The sequence below is a fragment of the Schistocerca cancellata genome, chromosome 7 (assembly GCF_023864275.1).
Source record: "Schistocerca cancellata isolate TAMUIC-IGC-003103 chromosome 7, iqSchCanc2.1, whole genome shotgun sequence".
Lineage (NCBI taxonomy): Eukaryota > Metazoa > Arthropoda > Insecta > Orthoptera > Acrididae > Schistocerca > Schistocerca cancellata.
Genome location: NC_064632.1, coordinates 181,323,530 through 181,331,827, shown reverse-complemented (window position 1 = coordinate 181,331,827; position 8,298 = coordinate 181,323,530). Strand labels below are relative to the sequence as shown.

Below are 8,298 nucleotides of genomic sequence, written 5' to 3'. Positions count from 1 at the left end.
CTCTCCTATACAAATCCTAGAAGATTGTAATGGGAATTACCGAACACCCTGTCACACTGCATGTATGAATAGCATAACTGATAGTAATTACTGTTAATGCCAGAGTAACTCTTTTCTTACATTAAATCGTTTGTTTATATTTTTTTTACAGCTTCTATGTTTAATAAATATGGATCACATTTGTTGCAAATGTTTTTCAATTATTTTCAAACAAGCTATTGAGGCGTCTTTGTGTAGGATAATAAATCCAGTTCAAATCAACATAACATAGGGAAACTGTTATATTATAACAGATATTATTTTCATAAACATAAAAAATATTAAACATAATTTCTAGCAGAGTAATAGGGCCAAGCGATACAAGTTAGATTTCGTGTCCCGTTTATAAAGTGTCGTACGTCTTTGCCTCTGCTTGGACATCCACTTCTGCTACACCAGGGTGTTCACAATTTGACAACAGCTTTCCCAAAGTTCTCGCCTCGCAGCATACCGATGAAGGCTTTGGGAGTGTTGACGAAGCCGTCGGTCACCGTCTCCCTGTACTTGAGTTTCCCCTCCCTCACCCACTGCGTCAGTGGGCTGATTCCCTCATCCCAGCGGTCGTGCCACCGGGTGTAGGAGCAGCCCTCAATGCGGAGTTGATTGGCAAGAAACGTGAACGGCAGGGTCACCAACTTTTGGGACTCAAGCTCGTTGTACTGGGAGATGCCGCCGATAACGGTGATGCGACCGCGGTAGCGCATGTGACTCATGATCTTGGTGCTCATGTCGCCCGCCACGTTGTCGAAGTACACGTCGACACCATCTGGGGCAGCCTGCTTCAGGGCGGTGGACACGTCTGTCGTTTTGTAGTTAAACACGTGATGGAAGCCCAGGTCGTCTTTCAACCATTTCACCTGAGAATAAGATATTTAGATCATAGCAGTACAAGATGCTAGTTGAAACTGTTTTCTAAGTTACTTACTTATCCCAGACTTATATTAGATGTGAAAAACAGTGAATTCTGTTTTATAAGTTACACAGCGCAGCAACCAGTCGTCCTTTTTTTTTCAAGGTTTCATTTCACAATTCCGGATTTCGGCTAGTGCCTAGCCATTATCAATGCTAAAACGTACAAGAAGTACGTGGTCAGGCGATACTAAAAAATATTACAACTCATGGCATGCCTTTTACATTAGGTTACATACCACTATTTTCTAATCTCGATGCATCTCAATTCTCTGTTGTTCGGGCGCAGGTCACAGTTCTTTAAATACTACTGTATAAAAAAGGTAGGCTGTGTGGAGAACACATCGATACATAATATATAACATTTAGAGGAAACCCCACAACAGACTCCGCGTCCTGAAACTCCTGTCCAGCCAGACATGGGGCCTGCATCCTTCCATCACCATTCACACCTACAAATCCTTGATCAGCCCCATCTTTGTAGTGCCAGCATTTCTTGGATTTCGGCCCCTTCCAGATTCTATAACGCCCTCCAAATCCCCAAGCGCCATGCACTCCACCTCGCCTTCCATATTCACCTTCCATCCCCAATGCGCATCATCTACGACCTCATCCCCTTCCCCCACCTTCTCCTTTTCCTTGAACATAACATAGCCACACCTTGTATATTGCCCACCGACCCGATGTCCCTACCCCCTGGTGTCATCCTTCCTCTCCACCAGCAACCCGTTGCTGCACTTTCACTGTTGTGTCCACACTCTCTCCATCTCCACACCCTCCCCCTCTTTCCCCAACCCAACTTCTAGCACATATCCCTCCCGGATGATGAACTTCGCCCTGACATCTATCCCTCCTACCAACTCTAACCGCACCTTCCTCCTGCCTCCTCCTCAGGGCTCCCTCTCCCTCCCTTCTCTTGAGCAGCTGTCCTCTTCCTACACCCCCTCCCTCTCCCATGCTCCCCTTCAGGATCTCTGCACTCCCTCCTGCCTTGTCTTCCGTCTTCATCACCTGCCGCACCTCTCTTGTCTCTTGGGACAGCCAGCACTGGAACGTTTCTTCCGCCACCGTCCTAAGGCAATCCGAACAAAGGAGAGTCTCGAGTCACCTGGAGGGCATTAAGGTCCTCAAACAGGGATGGAGTAGGGGATCTCCCCGGCTACTACAACGGCCGAGATTACTACTTGATCTGGCTGCTTACAAGTAGTATTGTACCCTGGACCACCTTTCTAAAATTTAATTTACTGAGATTTCAGACCGCCATTCAGATTTTATTACTGTTGACACGGATGGGTCTAAACAGAGTGATTTTATGAGCTTCTCTGCTGTGTTTCTGGCCGAGTGGTTCTAGGCGTTACAGTCTGGAACCACGCGATCGCTACGGTCGCAATTTCGAATCCTGCCTCGGGTATGGATGTGTGTGATGTCCTTAGATTAGTTAGGTTTAAGTAGTTCTAAGTTCTAGGGGACTGATGACCTCATAAGTTAAGTCCCATAGTGCTCAGAGCCATCTGAACCATTTTTGCTGTGTTTCCCGATACTGTCCGTAGGATAGGGCTCCCAGAGCAGTTCTCAGTTTACTATGCAGAACTGTTTGCCATTCGGAATGCATTAGAGCATATGCGACGACATTATGGCAAGAAATTCATCATCTGCTCAGATTCCCAAAGTGCTCTACGCGCTCTTGAACACATGTACTCAGTAGATCGGATGGTGCAAGAAGTGCAGGACGCACACCTGCTCTTGCAAAAGCACGGTGTCACTATCGATTTTAAATTCGTCTGGCTGCAGTTTTCACATATGTTCGAAAGGAAAGCGCAACCCACACACATTGTACTGTCAACAATGCCCACACCAACTATCACCAAATGGTGCACTGCCCAACTACTCCCTGACTCTCTTGTCCGCTTACACACTGTATGTTCCTCAACTGTCCAATCCCCCAGAGACATCCTTGCCGGCTCTCGACTTCCTGGGGGTGGGGAGTGTGATGGATGCTTACAGTAGGAAGTTTTACCCGCCCTAATGAACACATCTGTTTGTAGGTAGGTTGAACAAAACATAACTACATACCTTAGATTCAGATCCGGCGAAGCCGATGACAGTACACCCCTTGATGAGCGCTATCTGTCCCACTATGCTGCCGACAGCTCCTGCAGCGCCGCTCACCACGACCACCTCTCCAGCCTTGAGCTGGCAGACCTCCAGCAGTGGGAAGTAGGCACTGATTCCAGGCATACCCAGCACTCCCAGGGACAGGGATAACGGCAAGTCCCCCAGGTCTGGCACCAGCATGGGGGGCGACATGACATCAGGGGGCGGAACTTCAGGCCCAACATCAGCCACTGTGCGGTCGCGCCACCCCCAGTAGGCCACCACATGCCGCCCCACTGGGAAACCTGCAGCCCGGCTCTCCACGATCCGTGCCACCTGTGGGCAGACCTCAGTGTTACGCCACCACAGTCTTACTCTAACACAAAACAAAAACACAAACGGCGCCACAAATGTGCAGTACATCAGGACCCACTTCAGCCACTGTGTGACACTGCCATGCCAATTTCTCACTCTTGGCAAGTGAACTGATAACAAAAGGAACTATATTTACAATTCCTACGACTTTTGATCACAAACTTAAGAAACAACTTGCTTGAAGGTTCTCCCAAATTGTAATTCCTTCCATCTTGTAATGCCTTCAATGGGAAACATGCCATGTACTACCACAAATTCATGGTCAAATGTTTCCCAAAGGATCCTGGTCTCACTGTCCCCGTTTCCCTGACCCATATACCAATACTCGCAACAGTAATTATTATCACAGTCCTACAGGTGATGACATAATAAAATTCACTGTTATAGCCATTCATGCAGCCTACTGAAAGTCCCCACACATTCCTTAGTCATCGATCAGGACATCCATACCTTCTATTTGAAAGAAAACCTAGCTTAACTGTATGTATTTTACCGCAATGTAAGAGCCACGTATTCACTGTTTATTAACTGACGTTTAAGCTTAAGTTTAAGCTCCATCTTTGCTAATATCAACAGGTGCAACAATTATGCAATATACTTTCCTCCAACTTGTACTTCCCAGACACCAAGTAAATCCAACTCACTACCAGAAAATCCATCCTCTTATCCCGTTGCCGGCTGGAGTGGCCGTGCGGTTCTAGGCGCTACAGTCTTGAACCGAGCGACCGCTACGGTCGCAGGTTCGAATCCCGCCTCGGGCATGGATGTGTGTGATGTCCTTAAGTTAGTTAGGTTTAATTAGTTCTAAGTTCTAGGCGACTGATGACCTCAGAAGTTAAGTCGCATAGTGCTGAGAGCCATTTGAACCATTTTTTCCTATCCCTTTACAACTATAAACACACTGGCAATGAACACCCTGCAGTGTGAGATGGAATTAGCGATGGTTATCCCAAGAAACAACTTCATTTGGCCACAACAATTGTTTCACCAACATGCCCAATTTTGTATTATCACGCCTTCACTGAAATTTAAGCCACAAAATATATCCATTTTTAAGCTTGAGGAGACAGGTGCAATCTTCCTCGCTAATACAGTTTATTATGAAACAGTTTATGGCTTATTAGACCATCATATGATAACAACTGCTTTTCTGCCTTAAATAAGAAACTATTCTACCATGAGGTGAGAAAATAATTGGTTAATAAAGTATAATATTCATACATACAACTGCCTATCCTAAGTAGACCAGTCCTACTTCAAAAAGTATCATTGATACTGACCTCAATATCCTTAGCTTCTCGTAAATAGCCCCAGTTTATTACTTTCCTCACAGGTGACCTCATTTTTCTCTGCCATAGCTACAAGAAAAGTAACTCCACCCCTGATATGATAAAAGCATCCCAAAAACTCCTTGGATGTATAAATGCACTTGCCTCGTATCCAGCTGGAACTGATTGTGACCCACCCTCTCTATCAATCCGCACACAAACTACGCACCAAAATACCCAATGCCCCAACGCCTCCCAACCTAATCCAATAATTATAGCTGTCACAACTGCAATGGCTACTGGAAGCATAACCACACATAGGTCGCCCAAAGGGAAGACATTGTGTCAATATCTGAGATCCTGAAGACATAATCAGCGTTAAGAAAGGAAGAGCACACAGCAACCAGTCGCAGTCTCTTTAGTTTTTATTACTCTTGCATATCTAGATTTCGGATATAAATAGCCATCTTCGGTGCATTTGAGTTACAATCCCAGAAACTCGTGGCAGTACCTGTCGCCATATGATCTTCTTGGTGTGTAGGCCGAACGAAACTGAAGCCTCAGTTTTCTCTACGATTGTTCAGTGTTAGCATCATTCGACAGACTCGTTCTTCCCAAGCCTTGATCAGTGCGTCTGGAGTAATTGTCGCAATAACTGCTTCAGTCCTATTTCTTAAATTAGGTGTGTCAGCAGGTAGCGAAGGCATGTACACGTGATCCTTTATCAACCATCAAAGGTAAAAATGCCATGTAGTGAGATCGGGTAAACATGGAGACCATGCGAAACAAGATATGTCATCTGGTCCCTTGCGACCAGTTCAGCAGTCAGGTACAACTGTGGTATGCCTGTGGGATAGTATACCACCTTACTGCCAAATGAATTTCTGGGATTTATCTTCGTCCCATTGAGGAAAGAGCCATAGTTCTAGCACGTCAAGATAAAAAAAAAACAGCAAATACGCATGATTGACCCAAAAAAATCCCATAAAGTTTCTGTCAGGACATGGCACAAAAAGACATTCAATTTATGGGAGTTGCAACTGTACCATCTCGTGCATATTTGCTGTTCCCCAGTTGTGCACATCATGTGTGTTCGCACGTCCACTTAGATGAAAAGTCGATTCAGCAATGAAGATAGCAAGATCCAGAAAATTTTCATAGTCATGGAGCAATACATATTTTACTAGGCTGACTGGTAAACCGTAGACTGTATCCTTGAGAGCCTGCAGCAACTGGAAACAATAGCGACGTGGCTAAGTGTTTCCTTAAAAGTCTCCACACAGACGTGACTTGAACTACCAGTTTACGAAGGGGCTTCCGGACTAATTTCTGGGAGATAGGCGTGAAAGTCGGTCATTTGTTCAACACGTTTTTCAGTCACTTTTAGTCCTCCCATACTTTTCCCTTTGGAAAGACAACCGGTGTCTTCAAAATGAACCCATGGATGTTATCATCGCTTGGAGGATTACAATGGAACTCAACACGGAATACATGTTGCGCTTTAATAACAGATACACTCCGTGGAAACTAAAACACGAAAAGCCCGTCTACTAGTCGTCATCTTTGCTACTAGCGCTTTCTAACGGAAGAACGGGAAACAGTGTTTGGGCATATGAGGATATACAAATAAATCTGAGTTGCTCTTACATTTGATGCATTACTTAAAATTGTAAGTTGAATGAAACAAATGCTATAGAGTATTAAACCTACGACGATCATTTTGAAATACGGTACTCCGTATTTTTGTTACTTCTCTTAACGTAAAGTAAAGGATACCGTGAGGCATCCTGGCAGTTATCAGCCATTGCCTTACAGGAGAAATGTAAATGACGAAAAAGTAACGTAAAAAAGACATGAATATTACAGACTATTTGTTCCCTAAGCATTACAATATAATGTTTTTTTTCGGAAATTCTGTATACGCTATTCAAGGAATTAATTAGAAATTTATAAGTACAGTCGTAGCGAACATGGCAGGTGCTAGCCACTCGACAGTCAATAGCGATCGACCAAATGAACGATCAGTTCGTGTCTTGGAGAAATGTAAGAATATGCGGTGTAATGCTGACAATATAATTTGTCTTGCAATAGAAACTGGAGAGTAGAAGCCTGCTTTTTTGTGTTTGTAGGTTTAGAAGAAGCATATAACAATGTTGGTTTGAACGCTGTCACTGGAAGCTGGAAGTTTGAAGGGTTGAAATACAGTGACTGAAGGGTCACTTACATCTTGTATCGAAATCAGCTGCAATTATAACATTCGAAGAATGTAAACGAGACACAGTAATTTAGCAAGAGAGAGACACAGCATCATAGTCTATCCCTCGTCATATTTAATCCGTACATTGATCAAGAAATAAATGATATTAAGGATAAGTTTGAAAAGCGAATTAAAGTTCCAGAAGCCGATGTAATAACACTAAGGTTTGCTAACGACATTGTAATTCTCTCAGAAACTCAAAGGACTTGTAGGTCACTTGAATTGAATGGATATTATCTTCAAGATGGTTTGTAATTGAATATCAAGACAAATAAAACAAGGGTGATGGAGTATCGTTGAATTATATCAGATAATACTGAGGGAATTATATCATGAAATGAGATGCTAAAGGTAATGCTCACACTGTTATGCATTGGTGTGACTACAGCAACGATAAATTGAATGTTCATACAGATCACACAAATTATCTTACTTGTATTTCTGTAATTGGTTAAGAAACATAGCAGAAAGAGTGGGACAGAATCATTTCTATTAGTATAATAGTCTGCGTGTAATTGCGCAATGCAGACCGCTTAAACAGGGGACCCATGGTGTGCTGAGCAAATGATTCTCACACACGTCTCTTGTGGCACCCAGTGCTAACATAAACTGAAAGCGTTTCGAAAGGCAACAAACAGACAAGTGCTGAACGGCGATCATCTATTGGTGTGGAAGCCTAGAGGCGTCAATAAGTTAAAACGCAATGCGGTAGCAGTACCTGGCGTCACTTTCCGTATCTTCCAGTTTCCGCTTGAAACTTTGGTGACGTCAATGAGGTGACGTCACTGTGGTTGCATATGGATGCCAATACTGAGACACAGGTTACCCGTCTGCGTCAGATTAGGAAAGGAAGCAAAGCAGAGATACTTTACCTGGGCCCCGATCATGGTGTCTCCCACTTTCTGTCCGTATTTCTCCCCGGATCCTAGAATCCTCTGGAAGGGATCGACGCTGAAGTAGACAGCCTCGGTCAGGATTTGTCCATCCTTGAGGGGTGGCAGGTCCTCCTCCTCGATGCGAAAGTCCTCAGGTCGAGGCTCTCCCTTGAAATATCGAACGAGTACGATTTTGCGTGCCTTCACCATGGTCGCTGACGTTGATCTGGCGACTCGTACGTGCCCGCTTTTATAATATTAGCGCCGAGGGCTGATCGGGTTGGTACCGGCATCTCTCTTATCTCTCACCGACAAGGATAGTGCCGTGTGTAAGCGATATTGAGCGTTACTTGGATTTTTTCATCATAAAATCTCCGGACACTAACAGTTGTTATCAGTTTCTCTGCAGATAACTTCACTTTTACTGCCGTTTCATTCCGATAACGCAAAACTCATTATGCCCAGTGTATTTTTGAACGTC

General features: G+C 44.2%; 1 protein-coding gene across 1 annotated transcript; it reads right to left on the bottom strand.

Annotated features, from left to right (window-relative positions):
* Positions 1 to 344: 344 nt before the first annotated feature.
* Positions 345 to 8,027, bottom strand: LOC126091876 (prostaglandin reductase 1-like). The gene is made up of 3 exons (XM_049907158.1): positions 7,815 to 8,027; positions 3,022 to 3,378; positions 345 to 896 (listed from the first exon to the last, which is right to left on the bottom strand). The coding sequence occupies exons 1-3, from the start codon at positions 8,025 to 8,027 to the stop codon at positions 444 to 446; spliced, it is 1,023 nt and encodes a 340-aa protein (XP_049763115.1). The 3' UTR covers positions 345 to 443.
* Between the last annotated feature and the right edge of the window lie 271 nt (positions 8,028 to 8,298).

Excerpts from the sequence above, each read along its gene's own strand:
- LOC126091876 (XM_049907158.1), bottom strand. The coding sequence starts at position 8,027 with ATGGTGAAGGCACGCAAAATCGTACTCGTTCGATATTTCAAGGGAGAG. Across the intron at positions 3,379-7,814 it reads ACACCATGATCGGGGCCCAG|GTGGCACGGATCGTGGAGAG; the intron begins GTAAAGTATCTC and ends GTCTGCCCACAG. Across the intron at positions 897-3,021 it reads TCGCCGGATCTGAATCTAAG|GTGAAATGGTTGAAAGACGA; the intron begins GTATGTAGTTAT and ends TCTTATTCTCAG.